The 25,777-nt window shown below is 49.6% G+C and overlaps 1 protein-coding gene across 4 annotated transcripts in view; it reads left to right on the top strand.

The window, feature by feature from the left end:
• PTPN3 (protein tyrosine phosphatase non-receptor type 3) overlaps window positions 1–25,777 on the top strand; it is a 131,972-nt gene that overhangs the window by 54,782 nt on the left and 51,413 nt on the right. For 2 of the 4 annotated variants that reach the window (XM_084899304.1, XM_084899302.1), the window contains exons 2-7: window positions 7,301–7,455; window positions 13,889–13,996; window positions 14,073–14,118; window positions 16,683–16,761; window positions 20,901–20,945; window positions 23,855–23,907. In XM_084899304.1, the coding sequence (XP_084755430.1) occupies window positions 7,301–7,455; window positions 13,889–13,996; window positions 14,073–14,118; window positions 16,683–16,761; window positions 20,901–20,945; window positions 23,855–23,907 (486 nt within the window). The remainder of the gene's footprint in view (window positions 1–7,300; window positions 7,456–13,888; window positions 13,997–14,072; window positions 14,119–16,682; window positions 16,762–20,900; window positions 20,946–23,854; window positions 23,908–25,777) is intronic. The other 2 variants (XM_084899305.1, XM_084899303.1) reach the window with 1 other exon arrangement.

Consider the following 25,777-nt stretch of genomic DNA (forward strand, 5'->3'; position numbering starts at 1 on the left):
AGATTTTAGTATGGATTGTATATTTTGTAAGTGCTTTGTCAGTGATGATGGTGCTGTGGTTACAAACTGTCTTTATTCTTGGGAGATACAGATAGTTACAGTTTTCAAGTGTTCAGTTAAAAGCCTGGGGTAAGGGTGTAGAGGGAGACGGGGAGAGAGGAGGGGGGCGGGCGGGCATAGGTGGCAACATAAAAACAGTTGTATCCAGACTAAGGGGGGGGGGGGGAGAGCGGTGAGGAGTTCTATTTTTCTTGCAGCTTTTCCATAAGCTCAAAAAAAAATTCTTAAGTTTGAAAATGCGATTTCCTGGGTCCTTACTAAACCCGAATCTCTGTGGATAGGGCCAAGAATCTGTGTTTTAACAAGCTTCCCCCAGATGATTCTTAACTACTGAAGTTTTACTTAAGTCTGTGGTTAAAAAGAAAGCCTCATTTTAATCACTCTTTTGTAGCAGCTTAATAACTCGTACTTCCCTCCGCTTTGATCTAATCTTAATCTGGTGCTTGATAAGGGATCAATCCCCAGCCAGCTGTGGGTAAATTATATCTTCAGAAGGGACTGCCCCGCTTGCCTCAAAGAAGTTTAAGGTCCACGGAAGGCCTGGCCTGAAAACAGACCAGAACTAGAAGCTGCCACAGGTGCGAGGTGGAGGCAGCAATCCCGAAGTGTGGCTTGGGTTCTCCTGTCGGTAGGCAGTCACGCCGTGAGCGATGGGAGTGACTTTTAGGGCATTGGTTTGCCCCCGGAAGACTTGGTTAACCAACCCATAAAGCAGCCCAATGACGCTGTGTGTGTACAGCGAAAAGGAGAAAGCAACATCGGCACTATAGTAGCAGCTAAACAAGTAAAGCATTGTGATTCGAGGTTGGTGTCTGACAGGAAGCACACTTAACTTGATGAGTCACCCGTCTCACATGGCTGGTTGTACATGAGTGTTTATGAGTTCTATTTGCTAGAGATGTCCCTCTCCGGCTGGTCAGGTATCTGCTGGGGCTCATAAACAAGAAGAGAGCTCTTTTGAGTTCACTGGGGAAGAAGAGTTACGAAAGGGAGAAAGGAATCGAGCTACAGAAGAGGCCTTATATATTGTGAGAGAGGTTTTTTGGAAGAAAAAATCGGAACTGTGATAAGATAGAAGGGAACAAAGCTGACGTGTTTCCTTTGAAGAAGGAAGTCAGGGTGAGAGGTGACGTGTTTTCCTCTGCTGGCCACTAGGTGGTAGCATTGGCCCAGATCAGCTTGATGGTTCAGGACCGGTAGTAGAGAAGAGGTGCCTGTGGTTCCTGTGCACTGTTTACTCACAAATTAGGTGTGTATGTCAGGACTGCTTGCTTCCTTCCTTTTAACTGGCACTTTATTCCAGTCAAGGGGTCTACGTTCTTGTTTATTTTTTAAGGGTATGAAATCACCCTCACGCTTTCTTCTAAAATGATCAAAATGGAGTTGCTTTCTACCCTTCTCTAATGGAGAAGAGTATGCTCTGCTTCCTTGTTTGTGCTTGTGGCCACGGGCTTGTGCAAGAACACAGTTCCCCAGATTAGCATGGAGGCTGGCCCTTAGGAAATAGAGCATCACCCTTCCCCGGTCTGGTTCCGGGCAGATGGGGAGCCCAGAGGGGACAGTGGTTAAGCCTCGCTACCCAATTCTGCGCACAAGGGCTCTGGCATCTCACACGACCGAGGTGTGGTGGTCTGTGGCGCCTTGCTCCTGCCGCTTCTGGCTCCATTGAGTTGGTAGAGAAGTTCCAGAATCTACCTCATCTCTATGACGACTCTCTTTTAACTTTAGCAGGTTGTCTTTATTTAAACAAGCAGAACTTTAAGAAACAGAACATTTGTACATTTCTATGGTGTTTTTAAGTCAGGCTTGCCTACAAAATACAGGCTCTACAGTCAGCACCCGATGGCATTAGAAGCTTGATATCTATACTAATAAGAGGGTAACATGCTAATTAGACTGGGAGACTTTCTTCTAGACAAAGCCATGGTGGCAGGGCCGAGGTAGAGGCGGATAGAGGCCAAGAGGGGAGGGCAGTTGTGGATGATCAGGCTGGTGGGGGGCAGGGCCATTGGGGGTAAGCACACCAGCAGGAGGCCCAGTTGGGGGTGAGCAGGATGTCAGTGGGGGTCAGTTGGAGGTGATCAGGATAGGAGGGCAGTTTGGAGTGGGCAGACCATTAAGGGGGCAGTTGGGGGCGAGCAGGACAGCAGTGGGGGGCAGTTGGGGGTGAGCAGACTGGTATGCAGAGTGGTTAGGGGCAATCAGGCAGGCAGGTGAGTGGTTAGTAGCCAGTAGTTCCGGATTGCGAGAGGGATGCCCGACTGCTGGTTGAGGCCTGATCCCTGTAAACCAGCAGTAGGACAGCCTTCCAGGGGTCCCAGATTGGAGAGGGTGCAGGCCAGGCTGAGGGACATGCATCCCCCTCCTCCCCCCCCCACACACGAATTTCGTGCACTGGGCCACTAGTTATTAATAAAATGTCTTTTATTGAGTACCTGGTCTGTGGCCCACTTAATCTGATTAGCTCTCTGTTGTCGGTGTTCTGTTGTGTGGGTGCTTTACACCTGCTAGCCCTCACGCTCTCTGTACCTATGGGGCCTCTACGCTGCACAGAGTGAGATGTGGCCTCTTTTCTATGTTTTGCAAGTAGAATCTTTGATAAAAACGATAGTGACAGTAGAACCTCTCTTCTTACAGTGCAGAACAAATCCGTGACTATTTGCTTTTTGAAAAAAGCACGCACAGAGCAAGCTCGGCTTCCATGTTGACAAATGCATCAGCTGCAGCTGTAGTCATTAGTGGTGGGAGAGGCCGGAGTGTTCCTGGTCAGGTTGTGGCTTTGTTTAGAACTAAGAGGCTTATAAAGGAAGCCATAGAAAGCCCCGAGTGCCGCAATCGCTGTGCTACAGGAAGCGGGCAGTTAGTCAGCACCCATTGTCCTGGCTGGATTGTTTAAGATGCCATTTCAAGACAATCTGAAAACAGATTGTGCGGTTATTTATTTATCAGGCTTCCTCTTATCAAGGTTTGCCCTGGGAACAATGGCGGGAAGAACATTGCTGCCACTTTTGTGAAGTGCCCACTTACGGCTTGTCATTAAGTGCCATTCCAGCCCCTTTATGTAACCCAGATTGACGCGAGGAGGACAAAGTGTATCTGTTCTGGGTCGCCGGTTTACCGTATTCTGTCAGCGGGCCCTGCCCTGATTATGCTGGGCGGCACTATGGTTCAGCTCAGGGGACCCGCTGGTACCCACGCTGGCGCTGGCGGCAGGGAGTCTCAGATGAGGAGCGGCTTGACAATCAGTGCCTGTGGTGGTCCTTCCATCCAGGTGACTCATCGGGCAGCTCCTATTGGAAATCGCCTTTGGGTTTCTTTCTGTCTAGAGTCACGGTGTGATTGTGGTTCCCTCTCTGTTTTAGCTGTTCTGAGGACCTGCCTGGTCCCCCCACCAGTGGCCCCACCATGAATGGCTCAGATTTGGCAGAGCCTGTATTCTAAATCTGACTGTGGGCAGCAGGTCCCTCGGTACCAGAAACCCCCCACTCCTCTAGCCCTCGACTCTCAGGCCCTTCCTTTGAGAGCTTCCCAAAGGGAATGGCATTCTGGGCCCCACCCCCAGGTGCTGAATCACCATCTATGGCTGGGGCCAGGCCAGGCATATTTTATAAAAACTCCCCGGGGGACTCTGCTGTGCACCTCCCACTAATGTATCTTAAAAAAAAAAAAAAGTCCTAACCCACCTGAAATTCTTAGAAAAGGACTCAACAATAAACTTGGCATTTTATATTCAGCGTGGTTTTAAGGCCTTCTGGAACAGAACACATTTGTTGTGGTTGGATAACTTTCGGTATTACTCAGAAAAACGCATTCCTGCTCCTGTGACATTTGCATTGGAAATGGCAGGGTGGGGGTTGGAGGTCGGTGGAATTTTATAACTTTCAGAGCGAGTTTCCTTCCACTGCTGGTCCCAGGAATTTATTATTTTATTTTATTTTATTGATTTTTTTATAGAGAGAAAGGGAGAGGGTTAAAGAGTTTGAAACGTCAATGGGAGAGAAACATCAATCAGCTGCCTCCTGCACACCCCCTACTGGGGATGCGCCTGCACCCAAGGTACATGCCCTTGACTGGAATCTAACCCGGGACCTTTCAGTCTGAAGGCCAATGCTTTATCCACTGAGCTAAACCAATTCGGGCATTTTTAAAAATTATTATTATTCATACGAGATTCCCTACTCTTCCCTCCAGGAGGATGGAGGTTCACCCGGAGCTCCTTAAACAGGATCACGGATCCCTGCACCCTCTCTCTGGGATGTATCTTCGACTCAGCTTTCATTCCTTTGTGCTTTCACTTCCTGCAGCTGAGCCGTGGTCTGTGGCTCCCCGAGGCTTGATTCTGCTTGGTCCTCAGCCCTCCCTTGCTCCTGATTCCCCGGTCTGGCCCGGCCCTGACATCGGGTGCTGCTTTTCCAGTTATCGGTGGCTCGCCCTCCCAGTGTGGACCCCAGACCAGCAGCCTCAGCAGCATCTGGGAGACCAAGAAATGCAGGTGTTAGGGCCCCACCCAGACTTGTCTGTCATGTTGCACTGCTGTTTATCCACACTGTAACTCTTGGCTTCATTTTTTTTTTTTTTTTTAATCTCATTCTGCCTTTCATTCATTGACTCATTCAGAAATCCATTGACTGCCCCCCAGAGCTAAGTGAGCAAAATCAGACCTGGTTCCTACCCTCACGAAGCTCACACTCAGTGGGAGGAGTAAATGTTAAATAATCACATCATCCTTATATAATAAAAGGCTTATATACAAATTGTTCCCTCCACTGGGAGTTGGACCAGGGGGCCTCCAAGGTTGGCCCCTCCCCCCCAGCTGGCCCCACCCCTAGTCACTCCCACCCTGATGTGGGACAAGCCAGCCAACTGCCCCCAGTCCCTCCCCCAAGCCAGCCCGGCCCAATCGCTGCACAAATTCATGCACCGGGCCTCTAGTTAGTTATAAATGTGAAATCATGATGAGCACTGTAGTGGGGAGCCTGTAACACGAGTGAGTGGTTGGGACACCAGGATCGCTTACCTGAGGAGGTGATGCTGCGCTGAGCACTGAGTTGTGAACAGCAGTTATGTAAGTACAAAGCAGGGATAGCTTTCAGGCAGAAGGGAACAGCAGGTGCAAAGACCCAGAGCATTCCAGAGGGTTTGTGGAGAGTTAATAAAAAGGAACGTTACATTGCCCTTAGGTCCTTTATTTTTAGCTGCTCTTCTGCCCACCCCGTCAGACTTACACCTGCTTCATTCCTTACGCTGACCTTGATCCTTAGCTTCCTGCCTGCATGATGGGACCGTGTGCTCAGTTGCACACTTTTTCAGGTTATTAGCCGACCACTCCACAATTACATTCACTAGTAAAACCACTTTCCTTACTGTTCCCTGGATACACCATGGTCAGATTCTAACATACCCACAAATCCCCTCTTCAGACATGTGTTCTTTGTAAGTAAACTTGCTATTGAGATACATGTACATAAAGGTGCACAAATCATAAATGTGGAGCCTGATGGATTTTCACAAAGTGGATTACATCAGTCTCATTAGCATCCAGATCAAGAAATAGAATAGTATAAGCATCCCAGAAGGCCCTGGGCTCCCCTCAGTTCCTACACCCAAAGCTAACCACCATCCTGTTTTCTATAAACTTGACTAGTTTTGTCTGCTTTTTTTTTTTTTTTAAGATCTGGATTTATTAAGTGATTTATTAAGTGATTCATGAGTGGGGCAGCATCTTACTGAGCCCCAAAGGGCTACCAAAAGGGAAAAGTGTGGGATTTTAAAAATAATTTTTTAAAAATTTAGTTGCAGTTGACATACATTATTCTATTAGTTTCAGGTAATCAGACGTTATACCCTAGTAATTAGACATTTCAGTACCTAACTTATTAGGTGATTATCCCAATAAATCTAGCACCCAACTGACTTTATGTAATTGTGTTCATGCTCTAGGTCTGGCTGCTTTTACTCAACATACCATTAGAGACATTCATTCATGTTGAATGTGACAATAGTTCCTTTATTTCCTTTTTTTTAAATTCATAGAACTGCTTTTGACATCTTTTTTTAAAATATATTTTTATTGATTGCAGAGAAGAAGGGAGAGGAAAAGAGAGAGAGAGAAACATCAATGATGAGAGAGAACCATTGCTCAGCTGCCTACGCCCCCTACTGGGGATTGAGCCTACAGCCTGGGCATGTGCCATTGACTGGAATCCAACCTGGGACCCTTCAGTCCACAGGCCGAGGCTCTTCTACTGAGCCAGACCGGGCTCCTTTATTTCCTTCGTTGTGTAGTCATGCATGTTGTGCTACTCCACAACTTACCCATTTTGTCTTTTCTAGGTTGGGGCTATTATGAAGATACTTGAACATATATTTTAGTGAGCCAGGAGGAAGGAAGTAGCACTCGGCATACTGTGCTGCCATGAAACATGTACATATTTCTGTTGGGAATAGCCTTGAAGTAGAGTTATGTCACAGACTAATATGCATGTGTTCAGGTTAGGAGGTACCGCCATTCAGAATGCCCTCACCAGCTGTGCATGAGGTCCCTTGTGCACCACACCCAGTCGGCACTTGGTTTGGTCAGATTTCCCTGCAGCCGTTCGGGTGGGTATGTAGGACCAGTGCTTTGTGGTTTTAGCTTGCACTTCACTGACAAATGATGTGGCTTCTTTATTCTCACAGGTTGTTTGCTTGTTTTTCTTATTGATTCATAGGAGCTCTTTGTATACTTATAAATATAGATTTTGCAAATATTTCTGTGGGTTGCCTTTTTATTCTTTCACACAGTGTCTTTTAATAACAGAAGTTCTTAATTTTAATACAGTCTAACTTATCAGTAAATGTCTTCATATTTTATTTCCTTTTTATATCACATTTAGTTCTATAATCCTTAGGGGTAGGATACAAAAATATATAAAATAGTAAAACATAAATAAAAAATTAAAAGCATGGGAAATACATATATATGTGGGTACATATTATCTGGCTAAGATAATAAAACACAAACAAACCATGTAATTCTATAGACATATCATAATTTAACAATATGCTTTGCTTAGAGCTTCCTAGAAGTCAAAACTTAAGCAGAAGCATGATCTTTTATCTATAGTTCACATTATTCGTGAGGTCCTCCTATTGTGAAGATCAAAGCAGACAGGTTTGGGATTGGCAGGCTGAGAGGTGCATTTGCATGTAACTATTAATTTGCATATCAGAGAGCTAACAGGTGCATCCTCTGTTGCAGGTTATTCAGCGATAGTTATGACCTCCCGATTACGTGCGTTTGGTGGAAGAATTAATAACATACGCACCTCAGAACTGCCGAAAGAGAAAGCCCGATCCGAAGTCGTGTGCAACATCCGTTTTCTAGATGGCTCGGTACAGACCTTTAAAGTTAATGTAAGTTCTCCAAATTTATTTTTTTCCTGAGGTAATGCCCCTAAGAAATAACGTTTCCTTCATCTTATAAATCAGGAGATGGAAAAACTATTTTAAAATGAAAGCTTGAGATCTCAGGTCTTGTAAGTTGAGATTGGAGTAGAAAGACCCTTAAAAAACTATGTCCCGTGTGGATCAGTTGGTTGGAGAGTCGTTCCATTATACCGAAAGGTCGAAGGTTTAATTCCCAGTGAGGCATAGGGCTGAGCAGGTGCTCATTAAGTGTGCAAATGGGTGGGTCCTGTCTGGGGGAGGGTAACGGGAGTGAGCCTCACAGGTGGCAGAGCTCAGGAGGGGCCTGGTTTCTCCCACCTCAAGCCCGAGGCAGAGGCAGGGTTAGGAGTGAGGTCTCCAGTGTCCCAGCAGAAAGATGCAGGAAGAGTAGCAGTCCTGCTGCCTCCCACCTCCTCCTCCACCGCAGTTACCACAGAGGCTTGTGACCTTTGCCTATCGCTCCCATCCTGTGACCCTAAAGGGGTCAACCCCAACCTGGCTGGCTGCCAGCATCTGCCCAGCCTGGAAAGTTCAATGTGCAAGGGAAGGTATCAGAAAGAGAAGATGGGGGATGAGAGAATAACTGGAGGTTGATAAAAGGCCACAAGAATGGAAAGGCCAACAAAAGCTGACCCCTGTGGCTCCTGCCCCACCCATAAGTCTGCTTTCTGCTGAGCCCAGGTCAGGGTCACGAGGGCAGATTTCCTGAGGGCACAGTATGGTGCCTGCTAATTTCTCCTTCCTGGTTCAGGGTCAAGTCAGCGGGTTTGTCTGCCTTCAGGGGACAAGATGACTAAGGACCCTGGAGTTTGGGCCTCTCTCCTGGCAGAGAGTGGGAATGGACAGTAGAGAGAGAGATTCCCTGACTTTCTACCCAACTGCCCCCTCTACTCCCACAGCTACCCAGGCCTCCTCTAAGGTCGGGGCCCCGCTCTTTTGCAGGTGGGGAGGCATTATTGTAGAAGGACACGCCCAGCAAGGGCATGTGATTGTCTAGAGCAGGGGTCTTCAAACTACGGCCCGCGGGCCACATGCGGCCCGCAGAGGAGTCTGATCCGGCCCGCCAGGTTTTTTGGGCAGTGAGCGCAGCCGAGGTGTTACAGTAGGAATTAGTAGTTCATATAGTCCGGCCCTCCAGCTCTCTGAGGGACCATGATCTGGCCCCCACTTTAAAAAGTTTGAGGACCCCTGGTCTAGAGTCTAGGGGCCTGGGAATACACCTGTGACCTGTTTCTTAAACCAGTTTGTAGAAAAGACACCCCCTAGGGCAGCACTGCAGTGCCAGGAATACACCTGTGACCTGTTTCTTAAACCAGTTTGTAGAAAAGACACCCCCTAGGGCAGCACTGCGGTGTCCTGTGTCCACAGCAGCCAACACAGGGCCACTAGCCACACAGGGCCATGGAGCACTGGACATGGCGGCTAGAACACCGGACGCGCTAACTTTATTTTAGTTAATTACAATGTAAATAGTTGTATGTACTCTGGGCGGTGCAGCCCTGGTAAATATTTTTGAAAGTGCCTTAGGACCCCATGGATGCGTGTTAGAAATAGAAATCCCCCGTCCTAGCTGGTGTTTGAGACACTCCCTGGAGTATCTGCCTTTTAACGCTCCTCAAGCAATCCTGATGCACATGACAGTTTGGGGGACCACCGATGTAGGCCCTTTTGTCAAGATCAGATGTACCTCCCTCAAAAAGCAACTGCTCCTGGCTCACTAAACTTTGTTCTAGATGGTGTTTCCTTTTGACATCGTCACCTGTAGAATTTTGTGATTGAACCTGTTCCGCAAAGATCACACGTATCTCTTCTAGTGGCTGTCAACTGACAGTTAGTAGCTGACTCCTTTGCTGACATGCATGTTGTCAACCTGGAGCTGCTCCTCAGCTGTGCGACTTCTTCCTGGCAAAAACATGAATGTTTATTTGACAGATGTTTACTGAGCACCTACCATGTGCCAGGCTTTATTCTGGGTACAAAGGATAGAGGCGTGAACAAAACAGCAAAATCCCAGAGAGGAACTGGACCATAAACAAACGTATTCTGTCAGTGGTCGTATATGCTTGGAAGAAACATAAGGCAGGATAAGAAGATGGAGAGTGCCATGGAGGGACCGGGAGGTGGGGTTGTCATTTTATACAAGTGGCCGGGAAAGGCCTCACCTAAAGGAAGCGAAGAGGAAAAGAACCCTGTCCTTCTCTGGGGGAAGCACATTCCAGGTCCAAGAAACGGCAGTGCAAAGGCCCTGAGGCAGCATCCTGGTTAGTGTGGTTGTAGAACAGTGTGCCAAGCCCTTGTGTCAGGAGAAGAATAAGCAAGGAGAGTGAGGTCAGAGAGATAGCAGGTCCGTTGAGGTGGGGAGAGTTGTGTAGAGCCTTATAGGTAATTCTGAAGGAGGAAGGATACATTGCGAGCTTTGGGCAGGGACCCAACATGATCTGACTCGGGTGTCACTCTGGATGCTCGGTCACCAGTAGACTGGGGCCAAGGGCTCAGAGGCTGTTGTAACCACCCCCGGGGAGAGATGATGATTGGACAGTGTTGTAGTGTGGAGGTGGCTGAGTAAACCAAGGCAGGAGACACTTTGAAGGTGGAGCCAGAGGGACTGGCTGGCAGACGGGATTTGGGATGTGTAAGAAGTCTCAAGGTGACTCGGGTTTTTGGCCGGAGCAGTCGGCAGGACAGAGTTGCAGTTTACAGAGATGAGAAAGGCTGCGAGGGGAGCAGAAGTGACCATCCTGTCGTAACCATTTGAGATGCCTGTTACCCTCGAGGGGACATGGCCATGGCCTTAGAAATATGAGTCAGGAGTCTAGGCAGGTATACATATGTGGGTCTTCCCCGGGTAGGGATGGTGTCTGGGGCTATGAAACTGGATGAGGCCCCCCGAGAAGAGAGTGGACAGGAGATGCGAAGGAGGTTCGATGTTCAAAGGTTGGAGAGATGAGGACAGAGCAGTAAAGGAGACAGAGGACTCTCTGGGGAGGGAAGAGGAAACCAAGAGCAAGAGTCTTCGCATCCCAGCGAAGAACGTGTGTAAGGAGTGGCGAGCCCTGTGCACGAGGACAAGGAAAGCACCCACCCGGAGGGGGGATCCCATAAACCTGGCATTCAGCGGCCGCCCAGTCCTTCCGCGCTGAGAACGTCTTTGTTGCCATCACGCTGTGGCCCACGCTGCCTCCCCAGGCTTCTGGCCGCCGGGTCAGAGCTTACTCTCATTGAACTGGAAGCGGAGGGGGCCTGCTGGCAGCTTAGAATCTCCGGGGCCTTATATTCCTGTGCTCGTGGGGATTGTCTGCACTGTCTCCTTCAGCCCCTGCAGCCTGGACGGTCCTCGCCCAGGAGCAGGCACCATCAGGGAAGCTGGCCTGGACATCGGCTGTCCTTAGCCCAGCCCAGGAAGCGAGCTGGCCGTTGACCGACGAGCTCTCGCGGGATGGGGACTGGATCGGGAGGGAGGCTTGGTGCTTATTATAAGTGTGCCCCTTTACTACGTTTCTGTTTCTTTTGAGACCTGGGCGAGCTGTGCACAAGAGATACTGGCGTGGAGGATTATGCGCTCCAGAAGAGAGGCAGTGCAGGGGGACCAGGCAGGCTTTCGCATTCAATGGGCCTGCGTCAGGCAGATCATCCTTCGGCCGATGGCCCAAGACTCTGAGTTTTCCAGGGCCCCTGTTTCCTTATCGGCGAAGAGGTCCCTGATGGTGACTTTGCAAAGATGAGACGTTGTGTTTATTGTAAAGAGCACGTATTAGTATCCTGTCTGGCTCCTCGGGGATGTTCAGTGGATTATAGTTCTTAATAATATATTAAGCCTGGCGGGTTTGGCTCAGTGGATAGAGGGTTGGCTCATGGACAGAGGATCAGAAGTTCGATTCCGGTCCAGGGCACATATCTCAGTTGCAGGCTGGATCCCTGCCCCTGGTGAGGTGTGTGTGGGAGGCAACCAACCCATGTGTCTCTCTCACTTCCATATTTCTCTGTCTCTCCCCCTCCCTTCCAATCTCTCTAGAAAATCAGTGGGAAAATGTCCTCGGGTGAGGATTAACAAAAATGATAATGATAATAATAATAACAAATTTAATCTGATGTAAAGTCATAGAAGTAATCCTTTCAACCTGGGGAGCAGATAGCTCTCTGACACACCGAGAGCGTGTCTCACTCCAGGGGGAGGGAATCTCACGGTTTGGAACGAGTGGACCAGTCATCTTTTCCACAGCATCGTGATTCCCTCGGGACGGAGATTGCCGGGGCAGAGGAAGTGGCAGGAACAGGCCCTCGGCAGGGAAAGGGGATGCGTGCAGGCATTGGGCGTGTCTCGTGTTCCCGCATCAGATCAGATAACATGAGACCGAGCCAAGGCAGAGGCTGCAGGAAGGGGCCTGACAGTTACCTAATGTCCTCTTCCTAGTGGCTGCGACCTATTTTCAGGTACATTATCTGCACACACATACCCTAAAAAAACTAAAAAAAAAAAACCTGCTTTTGCTTCTTCTATACACGGTCTATTTCTGACTCAAATTGTCCTTCAGGTCAGTGGTTTGGTTCAAAGGCTTCCCGAGAAGTCGGAGCATTGAAGTAGACTTTGCCGTTTCCTCAGCGCCCCTTGCTGTTTCCCGGCCCTGTGCCTTTGTGCGGGGGTCCCTGCTTCACATTCTTTTCTCCGCTCCCGCTCCCGCTCCTGCACGCAGAGGGAAGGTGTTCCTGAGTCGCCACCGTCCCAGGCCCGGGCCAGGGGCTGCAGGGGGCGTGCTTCCAGGCTGAGCTAAACCTTGGTGCTGTCCTCTTGTGTGCTGGCTGTGCCCTGAGCATCTCACAGCTCCCCCGCTGGCCTCGGGAGGGCAGGAATGGACACCCCCCGCCCCCCGAGCCTTTGTCCCTAGAGAGGGCAGGAGCGGACACCCCTGTGCCTCTGTCCCCAGGGAGGGCAGGAACAGACACCCCCTGTGCCTCTGTCCCCAGGGAGGGCAGGAGCGGACACCTCTGTGCCTCTGTCCCCAGGGAGGGCAGGAGCGGACACCCCTGTGCCTCTGTCCCCAGAGAGGGCAGGAACAGACACCCCTGTGCCTCTGTCCCCAGAGAGGGCAGGAACAGACATCCCTGTGCCTCTGTCCCCAGAGAGGGCAGGAACAGACACCCCCTGTGCCTCTGTCCCCAGGGAGGGCAGGAGCGGACACCCTCTGTGCCTCTGTCCCCAGAGAGGGCAGGAACAGACACCCCCTGTGCCTCTGTCCCCAGGGAGGGCAGGAGCGGACACCCCTGTGCCTCTGTCCCCAGGGAGGGCAGGAGCAGACACCCCTGTGCCTCTGTCCCATGCTCAGCCTCGTGCCTGCCGCGTCAGCTCTGAGTGGTGAAGGCGGCTGAGTCCCGCTCTGGATGTGAAGTGGTTGCATGTCCCCACCGGCTTCTCACTTCAGATGACGAGGAGCAGTGAGGCAGATAATCCCCCAGGGTGTCACATGCCGGAGCACTCTGAGGGTATTCTGGGTGTCATTGGAGTTTCTTAGCCCTCTTCCCTCACGTGGTCAGCAGGGAGCTTGTTCAGCCCTGTGCGCAGTCCCTGCCTCCGGAGGAGCCTTCGGGAGCCCGTGAGGGATTAGCGTTGTGCTGGGGATAAGCCACGGGTGGGGCACGGGGGCGCGCTCGCTGTGACTGCTGAGTTTCCCAATTAAGGCTTCATCACTTGGGGAATCTCCGCTGAGGGGAAGCGGGAAAGTCTGACAGAATTAAACTGGGCTGTCTTCAGCCCTCCTTGGGTCATTTTTCTTAGCCTGCTTCCCACACGTACCATGTGGCTTCTGAACTTGCATTTTGTTAAAGCATTTCTAATCTTGGGATATGTGTGCGCATAAAATCTCTGAAAGTTTGAACTCCTTATTTACAGTAAACACTTTTTAAAATAAAATGTTATCTTTTTATTGATTTTTAGAGAGCGAGGGAGAAGGATAGACAGATAGAAACACTGATCAGCTGCCTCCCATGTGCCCCCTACTGAAGATCGAGTCCACAACCTGGGCATGGGCCCTGACCGGCGGTCGAACCCCTGACCTCTTGGTTCATGGGTTGACATTCTACCATTGAACCACACTGGCCGGGTTACAGTAATGATTTTTTTAAAATATATTTTATTGTATTTTACAGAGAGGAAGGGAGAGGGATAGAGAGTTAGAAACATCGATGAGAAAGAAACATCCATTTAGCTGCCTCCTGCACACCCACTACTGGGGATGTGCCCGCAACCAAGGTACATGCCCTTGACCGGAATTGAATCTGGGACCCTTCAGTCCGCAGGCCGACGCTCTATCCACTGAGCCAAACCGGTTTCGGCTACAGTAAAAGTTTTTAACCACTGGTTCTTAATTCGTTTTAAAATGTTACCCACCCAACTTTTTATTCCTAGAAACAGGACACCGGTCAAGTTCTCCTGGACATGGCATACAACCACTTGTGCGTGACCGAAAAGGAATATTTTGGTTTGCAACATGGCGATGAATCAGTGGACTCTCCCGTGAGTACCGTCCCTTTAAGACGTGCTAGACTTCTGCACAGTTTGGTTTTTTTATATCTTATGTTTTCTTAACCAGCAGAGGTGGCTGGAATCAAGCAAGCCCATCAGGAAGCAGTTAAAAGGTGGGTGTGACCTTCTCATTCGGACACTCATTTGGTGTTAGTGTATCGGGGCCCAGTTCTCCCCGCTAATCATCAGGGTGCCTGTCACATCTGGAACCTGGACTCCAGGTGGTCCAGGCGGCGTGAGTGAGATGCTTCCAGACCAGCCTCCAGGGGTTCCCGCCAGCCGTGAGCAAGACAGGGGAGGGTGGAAGAAGGCAGCCGAGAGCCAGAGAACCCACTTTCTTTTTATAAGGAAGGAGGATGGCCTTTCTTAGCCCAGAGTGAGAGGCAGGGTGGAACAGAGAGGCAGACACACACACACACACCTAGTCCTTCCCAGCAGCTTAATCCCAGTCACGGGAAACCAAGGCACAGGGAGGCGACGTCAGAAATGTAACAAACAGCTCATCCACCGTGAGGAGGTCCCAGTGCAGGTTAACTCCCAGTTCGGTGGGCTCTCAGCATCACACTCTACTTCTCCTTCTGCACCTTAGGCCCCAGACATACTCCTCTGTGCCTGCCTTCATGCTGTTCCCCCTGTTGGCAATGCCTTTCCCTCCCGCTTCCCTAGATCCAAACCTTGTCCTTCTTTAAAGCTGCTCAGATCCCATTTCTTCCCCTATTGCAAGTCCTGAATCCCTCTGCCCCCGCTTACATTTACACTCTCTGCTTCGTGCCCCGGGACATTCTCTCCTTCAGCTCCTAGTTAGCTGCCTTTCTCTTTGTCAAGGAGCTTGCAGTCTGCAGGGTGAGGGAGGATGACCTAGAGTGAGAGGCAGGGCAGGGCATCCTCTCTGCATTCCTTGGAGTCCCCCTCCACCCCCACTCCCCCAACATACAGGAGGTGGCCAGTGAGTGGCTGAGGGGTGAAGGCGGTGGATTTGTACACAGAAGTGTGCAATCACAAATGCTGCAACCCTAGCCCCCAGATGGGAAGGAGCAGAAACAGTCTTCCAGACCCAGATCCCACAGCTGCTCTCCCCTGGAGCCTGGGCCGCAGATCCCTGTCTCCCATGAGTGTGTCCTTGGCATTCAGAAGTACCCCCAGGGAGCCCCAGAGCCTTTGTGCAGATAACCCCCGGCCTCCTTTTCATTCACAGAGGGATATGTGCACACAGACACGCACAGGGGCTGTCCTTCATCCTCTGCCTGGTGCACTCCCTCAGCTAATGTGCCCTGAGCTCAGACTTTGGCAAGGCACCCGGCTCAGCTCTGGGAATCTGGTCCAGATCAGATTTGGACCCTTCCCTTAAGGAGCTCACAGCCAAGTGTGGGGACTCTCAGAATGCTTCTGAAATGGCAGAGACAGTTGTAGGGTGGTTTGGGGCACATGATAGGATGCTCTGGGTGCACAGAGGAGGGTGAGAAAGACATGGAGGCTTGTCCGAGGCACACGGTGATGACTTACAATGTAAGTGACAACGTGCAGCCAGAAGGCCATCCTGAGGCAGTGGGAGGACTTAGCTATCCCCCGGTGCGCAGGTGTTCAGCCTGCACCCAGTGTCACAGCACCACCCACTCTGGCACCCAGGCGCCTGTACACAGGTCCATGCATAGGTGCACACACACACCAACGAGAGTCTTTGACCCAAGCCAAAGATCAGAGAGGCGATACTAAAGAAGAGGGGAGGGTGGAGCCCAGCATGAACTAAGGTAGAGGAGGTGAGTGAGAGGCCCCTGGTGGAGAAGGCTCGAGTTTCAGAGGGCAAGTCAGTGCTGTGCCCTTAGATAGGGCCGATGGCTATTACTGAGCAGCAGGGAGGGTGAGTCTGACATGAAGAAGGACATGGTTCTTAGCAGCACAGCCTGATACTCCCGTATTGCCATAGCTAGCAAAAGAAATGGGCTTATTTTGTTCCTACAAGCAGTTTTGACTCTTGGCATTGTTGCCTGAAGCCATATTTGAGTATGTGAATTATGTAGTATTTGCTGACATGTTGATCACTTTGGGATTCACTTAGCATTAAAAGTATGATGTATCTTTTAGTATAAAAATGTGTTTGAAATGTGGCCTAGCAGAATCAGAAGCCACAGGGCTATGCTTCCGGTTCTGTAATCAGCTGTGTGGCCTAAGGCAAGTGATGTCACACTCTAAGCCTATAAAGGGGAGCTAGCAGTAGCAGCCTCGCCTGGCCACAGCAGTGTTAAAATCGAGAATGTACATGGAAATGTCTGAAAAGTGTAAAATCACTATCTGTGGGAGATAATATTTCTTGGTGAATTTTGTATATTCTGCTGATTTAAGAAATTTTTTTTAAAAATTCCTAATACAAAAAAATGTACTGTATGAACACAGCCCTAAGTTAAGCCTGTACTAGGAAGTAGATAAAGCCTCATTCTATGCTGATGTTGCAAAAATATTTTACTTCTTATAGACATGACGATTTCTGAACAGTCAATTACCTTATGCACTCCTATATATATATATATATATATATATATATATATATATATATATATTAATGCTCTTAATGGGAAAGCTATAGTGTAGTGAGAAATGCATCACTTAGGGAGAGCAGCCGCTTATAAGCATTGACTATTTTTAAAGGGAAATTTTAATTTGTTTTTGAAAAATGTTGTAGGAGGTTTCCCCTGTACCCTGCATTTTCGAGTAAGATTTTTTATACCTGATCCCAACACACTGCAGCAAGAACAAACCAGGTAATAACATTTTTTTTTTAAAGTTTTCTACTTAGTATATAAAAAAATGAGTGATCACTAAAAATGTGTTCTTTTGTTTTATCACTGTGGCCAAAGGCTTCATTTGGGTATAACGGCGCCAACAGTTATGATCCAATGAAAATGGGGTGCGGGGTGTGGTACACAGGTTGAAATTTGAATCAGCTCATTCCTGTCCAGTCTTGGGCCTGCCTCTCTCCCGTCCTGGCACGTGTGATTCCCAGTGCACTCCCACCTGGTCCTGCCTCCCCCACTGGGACCTGAATCCCTCATCTTCCCCGTCCCCGCTCCTTCTGCCTATAGAGCTCCTGTGTTCAAAGAACAAGTCCTTTCTGCTCATGCAGGCAGGGCTTGGAAGACAAGTTTGTAAAATGCGCGTGTACAGATCCAGGAGCACGTGTCTGCGAAGGGCTAGGATTGAGGCTCTTCAGGATAATAGGAGGTCTCTGGGCTAAGAATTCTCTGTGATCCCATTGGCAGGAGACAGAAGGAAGAACCAGCTGGCCAGCTTCTCTCCTCCCTGAATCCGCCCGTGCAGACAGTGTGTGAACCAGATAAGGGCTGTGATAGGAGTTGTTTACCCCACTGGGCTTGGTGTCTGGCCCCAGCTGTGTGCTGGCGCTGACACGTGGGTTTTCTGGGCAGGAACTGCTGTTTGGAGTGGAGGGGGCGGGCGCAGGAAAGTGGTGGCTGTTTGAACAGGTACCGGGCAAATTCATCCATGCCTCTGCTTCTCCCCATGGCAGCGTTAGGCCCTTTATTGGGGACACTTTTATTTTTCTGAGGGAGGGAAACTTCCACCAGGAAAAGTAATGAATGGATGTTCAAGAATACTGAATCCTGTCCTGTGCTCACTGTGGCCTGGTGACCACCCTGGGGCCGGCGATGTCAGCTCACACACAGGATGCCATCTTGTTTTTTTACCCTTTCTTTTTCTCTAATGGTAGTCACATGATCACATTTTAACTCTGAATATGTTTAAAGGCCAAAGATCAGCCTGTCGATCTGTTTTTGCCTTCTTTGGGCACCTCTTCCCCTGCAGTAGCCGACTTTGGCAATTTGACTATGTTTACAGTGAAGTTAAATTTCAAGCCGGTCTAAGAGATGTCCATGGTGACCCATTGGGCAACCATGGCCGTGCACACGGTGGTTTGTTTTCCCCCCGTACTGGCCCTTTACCCTGGTGGACTGAGGGACAGTGTAGGAACGCTCCACCTAGCAGATCAGTTCCTAATCCCACGGACTCAACGCAAAGTGGAGACATTGTAAGAATATGTGTTTGAAAATGACCCTACCAAGGTTTCCCCAAGCCATTACTAAAGCAAAGCTCTATTCAAGAAATGCTTTTGAAATGGCATGGTGGGTTATATATAAATTATGTATCACCCAGCCCCCCTCTCCCCCTGTGATGCTCTCCAAAGAGAGAACTTGAGTGAGGGATTGCTGGGCAGCCTAGTCCAGGGCCCTCTCCAGCACCCTCCCTGATCACTGGACATTCACTTCTGTGCCCCACGGGAGGGACGCTCCCTCGCTCCTGGAGCCTACAGCGTCCTCCTGCCCTGCCTTCTTGACATTTGAGGAAACCATAGGGAGTTCGGGATTGAGAACTGGGAAGGGAGCAAAGGCTGCCCTTGATCTGCAGATGGAGAGGGGGATTGGATGAGCTAGATGGTAGAATTCTGGCCAGTGGTTGGAGGTTGTAGAAGGGCAGGTTTGAGCTTAAGGTGAGAATAGGCTAATTTTTGTTCTTAGATCTAAGTCCCATGTAAAGTTCAGTTTGTCCATGCGTTCCTTCTAAACCCCACTCCCCACCTCCCGTCTTCAAATGGGTGGTATCCCCAGTGTGGTGTAGAGTAGAGCTGTCACCTCCTAGGATTCGGCACCAAAGTTCTCTTCAATGCAGCAGGAGCCCTGGCAGCAGCCGCCCCTGGGTGTGAGAGAGAGAGTGTGTGTGGTGAGCTTTTACTTAAATGAAGAGTTTTACCTGCGTTCCTGGCACATAGAATTTCCTGAAACCCCAGCTCTGTAGCTTCTCCAAAAGTTAGAAATCTAGCTCCCGAGAGTCAGAGAAGGAACACAGAGGTGACGTTTGTTTCCTAAGGATCCAAGCAGGGAGGCAGGGGTTGCTTTTTCCTGAAGTTGAGCTCCTGGATGGGGTGTGCTCTAAGATCGATCCTTGGAATTCTGAAAATGGGCACAGCCAGCGTCTCTTCTCCAAGTCTTTCCTTTATTCTAAATGCGAAAGAAGTGTCCCCTTGATGATGCCCTCCACGACGGATGCTTCTGAGCAATGTAGATCATTCTAAACAGAATTTCATTTGCTGGCAGACTCGAAATGAGGCTCCGTTAAGATGTCTGGGAGGTCCGCTGGGTTCAGGCCTCATGCCCCTATCAGGGTCCCTTCGTGATGATGTCATGGGGTTCACTCAGGAGCTTTGCTGAATGTACGACAAGGTAGCATCTGATGAACGGCGATGTCCAGGCTCGTGTTCTCGCTTCTATCCCCAGGAAGATGCTCTGATTAGCCGGGCTCATCCGCAAAAGCCCAGCTTTAACCACGGGATTAGGTCTAAGTCTCTCCCTTCTCTCCTTTCTCTCAGTTGTGTTGTTGTGGAAGGAGAGAACACTTAATTCTCATTGAATGTCAGCTGGGATAAACAGAAACAAACTAGAAAGGACGGATTATGTTCTAGGTGGAAAAGCCAGAGATTCCATTATGGAATAAACGTGAATCAGCAAGTCTGTGTTCTGCCGTCTCTCAGTGCTGGCCTTCAGCGCCTTGAGGGAAGCTGGTGATTATAGTCAAAGTAATAGCATCAGCGTTGGGAAATGGATCCTAAGCTTTTTAGCCATTAGCCACGTAAATCTGTAGCGTAGTCAGATTTTTTTCCCCATAGCGTTAGTGTCCAGGTTAAAATGAGACATAACTGACCCCACATCACCTCTTGGAACATCAGTGTTCTCCTCTGTAAAAAATGTAGGTGGTGGTCCCTACCTCACAGAGTTATGATGAGGCTGAAATGAGGCGATACGTTCTAAAATACCATGCACACGGCCCGGGACTGTGCACATAGGAAGGCGTAATACCGTGTGAGGCACTCACGTCTCAAAAGACCAGCACCTTCACTTTAAACATAAGTTTGAAGGAATACTGGGAATGCTCTGTCTACATTGCCAAAATGATCTCTCTCTCTCTTTTGCCCCTGAACACTTCTGCTGCATCTGTATTGTATTTCAAGAGGTTTCGCTTTTGTCCTCTTGGCCAGACACTGGAATGTCTATCCCATCTGAGTCCGGGCTTTAAAAAAGAGCAGGAGCGAGCAGCCAAGTGTCACGGGTGTGCCGCATCCCTAAATAGAACACCCTGCAGGCCCTTCCCAGCCTGCACGGCGCTGTGGATGCCTCTGTCCCCGTCACCTGGCTGGAGGCGGGCTCCCAGGCTGGGAGGGGGGTCTGACGATTTACTGAGCTCTGCCCACACCTCACGCCCGGGTTTGGAAGTGACTCTGCTGACAAAGAAGTGCCCAATCCAGCTTGGAGGTCCTGGCAGCCTGCAGTTGACGGTTATGCTTTTGCTGGAGCACCCATAGTTCCTGGGGCACAGGAGAAAACCCAGCGGGGTGCTTGCTCCCCAGCCAAGGAGATGTCTTCACAGACCCGCCTCTCCTCAGCAACTCCGTGCAGAGGGCACGTGGGTGCGCGAATGTCGCATTCGGAACACCAGCCCCTCCAGTGTGCAGGGGCTGCCGGTGCAAACGCCTGTAGTTCCTGGTGCTCTCAGACACGCCACGTTTGATTGGGGAGGTCCGGGCTTAGGGTCTGGGACTCACTGACCAGCTGATCCAGCATTAGGTGGCATGAGGCTCTGCCAATCAAGATTTAGACTTAGACAGCCATGGGAGCCATTATTCCTGAAGGGGCAGCTTTGAAATGTGCAAAATGATACCTAATGCTTTAGATTAAAATGTGCCTTTGTGTATTTTATTTTTTAAATAAAGGTCTTATCCTTGATGCATCAATGGTGTTTTGGGTGGGGTTTTTTGGTTTGTTTGTTTTTGTTTTTGTTGTTGTTTTTTTGCTTATTTATATATGATGGATTAATGAAAATAATTGTTTCATAGGCATTTGTATTTCCTACAACTGAAGATGGATATCTGTGAAGGAAGGTAATGAGAATTTTGCATCCTTTTCCCCCTTGTCAGCTGCCAGATTAGCACAATCCCTGGTTCTAATCGAATGAGCATGCACCCCTGGTAGCGACACTACACGCACACTGAGAGTGGATGTTGAAAGCAGCATTCCGTGTGCTTTGGACGTGTGTTCAACTCGATCCTGGTTTGCAGAGGCTAAGGACCAATAACATTATTTTCATGTTGTTTCAATTTTGTTATAAAAGATACAAATATCTTTCCGGTAAAGACCTGAGAAGTTTTACAGAGAGGGGAGGGACCCTAAAAGTGAACAGGACCTCCTTCAGGAAGGCAGGCCAGGCCTCATTTAGGTCCTCTTCGGAGCCCCTACTACCTGCGGGTGATTCATTTCCTCTCTGGGGACACTGCTCGAAGACATGAGCACCTGCCGTGATTCAGCACTTCTTGTGTGTCAGGACCATCTCAGTGGCTGGAAAGTGAAGTGCAGAAAGCTCAGGGAGGGCGGAAGACGCCAAGCCAGCGGTCCCAAGTTTGCAACTGGCTTCCGGAGGAACGTGCAGCCGGTAGACTGGTGGGGACGGCCACCTCATTCCCATTCCCCCCATCCGCTCTCCCGCTGCCCGTGCAGTCCTGCTGAGGACGGTCTTCAGAGCCTCCTCGCGCTCTCGCTTTCAGAAGGGAGCTTGCAGGCTGCTGGGGCAGTGACACCAGAGCCCACGAAGCAGTTAGGACCAGTATGAGTGTGGAGAGCATGTGTCCGAGGGTTTCAGGAGGAGGAGATGCAGGTGTGGGCTGGGAGTCTGTGCACTGCTGCGATGCGCTGGGGTTAGGATGGGTAGCGAGGTGAGGAGGTGTATCCCCCTGGGTGGTGAGTGAAAAGATGCCCCTCCCCCTCACTCATTGGTTTGTCTCACAGATACTTTGCAAGCACCTGCTCTGAGACAGGCACTCAACTGTGCTGGGCAGTATAGGGCAAGGCCCTGCGCTTCTGGAGCTTTCAGTCCAGCTCCCCACGTGTTAGAAATCGATCATCTTCAGTTTTTTCTCCTCCAAACGAAATCCCCCTTGGCAGTTTTGTGTGAATCGATAGAATTCCTGGCTGAGAACCCTGGGGTTCTTGTCACTACCGGGTTGGCAGGCAGCCCTCACCACCTGTCTGAGGGGAGGTCCTGCCGCGGCCAGCTGCTTCTCAGGATCCTCTGACGGACCTAGTGGATCTAGTGAGCGTTCCTCCTGGGTGTCGAACCGTGCCCTGACCTGTTTGAGCTGTCCGTGATAGGCAGTACCGGAGGCATCAGTTCCTTCTGCTGAGAAAAGCCATCTCGTCCCCCAAATGGAGACCCCCAAAGCCCGGAGAGAAGGAAAGGGTCTGTTAGGAAGATGCGGACTGTGAGCATCTTCTGCACCTCACTTTCCACAAGAAGTGCTGGATCACAGAGTACAACTCAGGCTTCCGGTGTTCTCTGCCCTGTACCATGTTTACACTCTTAGTGGAGATGTTTTCCTTCCTGACTGACTCGTAGGATTGTTTGGTACTCACTGCACAGCCACCCACACTGGTTCAGGTTGGGTACTCACTGCACAGCCACCCACGCTGGTACAGGTTGGGTACTCACTGCACAGCCACCCATGCTGGTACAGGTTGGGTGCTCACTGCACAGCTCTCAGGAATGCCCACAGACCCTTTAGCTTCTCCCCTAAGATGTTCCCCAAATCCCATTCAACTGCTCTTTCTGTAGCAAGAACCCGGCTGAGATGTCACTGAAGCCCATCTTGGCAGGAGAGCGAGTGGCTGATGTTTGCTCTCCCCATGGACAGAGAGACAGTGAGCATCCCTGGATGTATCTCCAACTTGGAGAGAGCATTTAGAAGCGCTAAGTCGGGGTCCCGGAGGGAGGGAAGGCCACCTTCCCAAGCAGCTGCAGGGCCAGCACACAGGCAGCGCACAAGACAGGCCGGCCAGATTAGTCAGAGAGGTTGGGGTGACTCATATCTCCATGGGCTGCCATGGAAACCGTGTGTTTTCTCCCCTTTCCCATGAGTTTGCTGGGAAGAATGCTTTGAAAATCTGTCTCTCCACCCTGCAAGCCTTCATTCCTGCGGCTGCGTTCAGCCCTTCCCCAATGCACCCCTCCCCCTCGCAGTGACCCCGCTCCGGGCCTGCTGGCCGGGCTCCTCAGTAGACCGTGGAACCCTGGGTGGAGCAGAGAAAAAGGAGCACTCAGAGGATTTGAAATATGACCGAGACAGAGATGGAATCACTGGCAGAGATGGGGTATACCAAAGGGCAGTGAGCTTAAGAGGGTAGAAGAACAAGTCCAGTCTGGAGCCTGTGGACTCCTGGCAGATGGCAGGAGCCTGAGAGGTGGACAGGGCGTTCTCCATAGACTGGAAGCTTCAGGGCGCACATAGATTGAGGAGTCTTAAATAACTGATTTAATTGGGTAATCTAAAACTCACTGGGGTTTTAAAATTCATAATGCCTTTGTATTTTTCCCTTTTAGAAAGTGAGGAATTGAGATTCATGGAGTCAGCAGACCTTGGGGATGTAGTTACAATAGAAAGCCCTAAGAAAAGTCTCATGTCTTTACCCGAAAGACACGAAGGTCGCCCGTGGACCTAAGCGTTCCATGTTCTCTTAGCGATATGAGCCTGGCCTCTCTTGACCAGCCAAAACTCTGGCCAGCCATGACCTCTATGGCATATGTATTTACGTATATTCTTTTTAAACATGGAAACGTGTTCTTTCCATTTTTAGAAATCTTTCATGTTACATTCATCTTTGCTGCTTAATAGTTGTATCATAAATGTGTCTTTGCTGTGACTCATGGTGTGTCTCATGCTTAACTCAAGAAAGAAAAGACAGGTGATCAATGAGTGTTTCGGGCTGGTGTACCTTTGCCAACGTGTTTTTCTTCTGATAGGTTGACCTGCCCTCTTAACTCAGCGGTGGTTCTGGCATCCTACGCAGTACAATGTAAGTCACAAAGGAGCGTGTCACGAACGGACGGACAGATTGTTCTGACCCCGGTATCGGGAAAGTCATCGGCTTCTCCTGTTTGACTGTGTTCCTCTCCCCCCTGAGGGGCAAGCGTCTCTGGTTGTCCAGATAGTTCCTCTCTCAGCCTGACTTACTCTTTCCCTCAGCTCAGGGCTCTTGCACTCAGGACGGTGGTTGGAAGGAAAAAGAGTAGCTGAGCTGTGGTGTGAGGTTTTCTCCCTGGGAGCCCATAAAATGGAGGACACCTATCGCCCATTACCTTTTCTGGAGGCTTTGCTCACATTTTGGATTTGATTTCCACAACGAACCCCCGTGGCCACCTCTTACAGACCAGGAAACTGAGCCCCACCTAAGTTACGGAATTTGCTGGAGATCATTCCTGCTACCTGCTTGGTGTCACTCTACATGCTGCTGGGATCTTAGGAATTTATTTTTAGAGTTTCCATAGAGCTCATGGGTATATAATATATATATATTAGTGTGTGTATATATATATATATATATATATATATATATATAATATACATATATTCTTTTATATATTAGTAGAAATATAATGTGAGCTCTGTATGTAATTCTTTAGTAGCCACATTAAAAAAGCAAAATGAAACAGGTGATATTAGTTTTAATATATTTAACCCAGTATATCCAGAATATTATCATTTTAGTATGTAATCGGTGAAAAAATTATTAATGCGATATTTTACTCTTTTTGTACTATGCCTTTGAAAACCCATCAGTCTTTGCACTGGCAGCACATCTCAGTGTGGACTGGCCACCTTCAAGTGCTCAGTAGCCACAGGTGGCCAGCGGCTGCCATACTGGTGGGCAGGCAGAGGTGGACCAGGCGATGCTGGCGGGGGGGGGGGGGGGTGAGCACAGAGGACCTGCTGGTCCTGCCTGGGGTGGGGGAGAGGGAGGGAGTCCAGATCAGCTTCCCAGGGAGGATCCCCCAGAAGAGCCTCAAAGATCGAGTGGGAGTTGGAGGAATGGCATGTAAAGGGCTTTCCCGGCGAAACAGCTGGACACTTGAGATGCCACACGTTTGAGTTCCCGCAACATACTCTCTCGTTTTTACAAAATGTAAAATGCCAGCCAGAAGAATGCATGGGACTGAAAAGGCAAGGTATTTCCCACGTAGAAGCCCTCATATCCCTTCCCTGCTGCTATAATTAGCTTTTGCATGTATGGCTTGGGCGTGTGGTGTAGTAAATAGATAAAGAGTGCGGATAGTGGTCAGAGTCTAGGCTCCACCAGCTAAGCAGCAGTGGGCAGGCCCCTTCCTTGAGTCTCGGTTCCATTATCTGTTTAATGGGGATGAAAGCATCCCCTATGGCAGGGTTATCAGGAGTATCTCTCTTACGGTGATGTCCTTGGAATCAAAGTGGAAACCTCCCTGGGCTTTCCAGATGTTGTGTGTCACCCGTTAACTTTGTTTCCCCCTAGTGGTCAGCACAGGACTTGCACAGAGTGGCCGACTGACATTTCAAGGAAAAACCACCCTTCAGGGAGGTTCATCCGTCCTGTGTTCAGTTCAGACGTTGGTGGGTGACTTGCCTAAAGAGAGAGCCTTGACGTTCATGCTGGGTTGGGACTGCTAGTTATATGATGGACAAAAGAATCAAGATCCAAGAGGGTCTTCTGAGCTAAAGAAACCAACACAGTAAAATTACTAGTAGGACTCTGCCTCCAGGCTCAGGAACATCATTTGTGGCATTCGGTTGCCCTTTGGGGTCATGACCACTGGCTGCAGGTGCACTGGCCGAAGTGTGGATCACCTGCATTCTGATCTGGACTGCTAAAAAAAAAATGGCACTGTGGTCAGACAAGTCCCTTATCCTCTCTG

Source organism: Pipistrellus hanaki, assembly GCF_964339955.1.
Source record: "Pipistrellus hanaki genome assembly, chromosome: 11".
Taxonomy (NCBI): domain Eukaryota; kingdom Metazoa; phylum Chordata; class Mammalia; order Chiroptera; family Vespertilionidae; genus Pipistrellus; species Pipistrellus hanaki.